This window comes from Nematolebias whitei, chromosome 12 (genome assembly GCF_014905685.2).
Source record: "Nematolebias whitei isolate Nwh7 chromosome 12, NemWhi1, whole genome shotgun sequence".
In the NCBI taxonomy this organism is placed as follows: Eukaryota; Metazoa; Chordata; class Actinopteri; order Cyprinodontiformes; family Rivulidae; genus Nematolebias; species Nematolebias whitei.
Window position 1 is genome coordinate 16,643,574 of NC_056509.1, and position 1,149 is coordinate 16,644,722.

Consider the following 1,149-nt stretch of genomic DNA (forward strand, 5'->3'; position numbering starts at 1 on the left):
TGATGGTCCCTAAATTGTAATTTGTTGACTGTCCCTAAATTGAAATTTGTTGACTGTTCCTAAGCTGTAATTTGTTGACTGTCCCTAAATTGTAATTTGTTGATGGTCCCTAAGTGCAGCACCGTTAGGAGGGAGCTCACGCAGCTGAGCTCAAGTCTGACTGTCAGAACCGGGTCAAGCGACACCAGAACACATCGTTGCTGAATGCTGAGTGGATGTCTTTGGAGTATCAACCTAAAACTGACTTCTCCTCTATCGGTGGTTTTCCGCCAGCTGTTCTTCTCCCTCGGAACCCGGTTCTCCTCCTTTGTGTTCTGATCGAACGGCGACATCGAACAGAAGCGGAATGTGGCCCAGAAAGAACTCGGAACCTGGATGTGATTCCAATAAATCAGGTAGGAGGTTCGGAAGATTTGGGTCTGGTATCAGACGGTTGTGGGTGTTTTTAATTAAAGGTTCGGATCAGCTGCAGTGCGGGGAGTGAACGCAGGACTCGAGCATCTACTGATACTGGTCCAGTTCTCCCACTGGTTCCACTGGTAGCCCAGGCTGGTGCTACACGGAACAGATCCACATTTAGAACCGGGTCAGAACTTCGTTATGTTCTGCAGTTTACGGTTTAAGGTTTGTGCGCTGTTGCTGTAATGGCTGCTTGTCACCAGGGGGCGCTGCGGCCAAGACCGAGGAGACGACAGCGAAGAAGAATGGTCCACAGTGGCTGGGAGGTTTATGAGTTGAACCAGAGTTGAATCCTTTCATTGCCTTCCTTGGCTCAAAATGACCCGCAGTCCTGTTAAAACTGAGCCCAGTGTAAAAGCAGTGCTGGTGCTGAGCTCTTAATGGTCTGTTCTCAGCACACTTCGACTGAAAACTGAACAAATGGCTTCATGCACACATGCAGAGGTTTAATATGTAATATAGCATCATCCTTGCTCAGCCGTTTGTCATTTTTGAAAAAGGGGAAGGCTGAGATTGTGATTGTATGTTCCCACACGACGTTGAAGTTAGTTCTCTACATTTAAACCATCACGCCTGAGATGCACCCAGGTGGAGCAGTGGGCAGCTATGTAAGCATCCGAGGAGCAATTAGGGATCTTACTCAGAGACACGACATGTGGGAATGGCTAGGAGTCGAGACACGACATGTGG

At 48.3% G+C, this 1,149-nt stretch overlaps 1 protein-coding gene across 1 annotated transcript in view; it reads left to right on the forward strand.

Moving 5' to 3' along the window:
- The first annotated feature begins 244 nt into the window (after window positions 1-244).
- cep85l (centrosomal protein 85, like) overlaps window positions 245-1,149 on the forward strand; it is a 24,534-nt gene continuing 23,629 nt past the window's right edge. Inside the window, exon 1 of the mRNA XM_037685292.1 lies at window positions 245-395. Coding sequence (XP_037541220.1) covers window positions 347-395 — 49 coding nt within the window. The 5' untranslated portion in view covers window positions 245-346. The remainder of the gene's footprint in view (window positions 396-1,149) is intronic.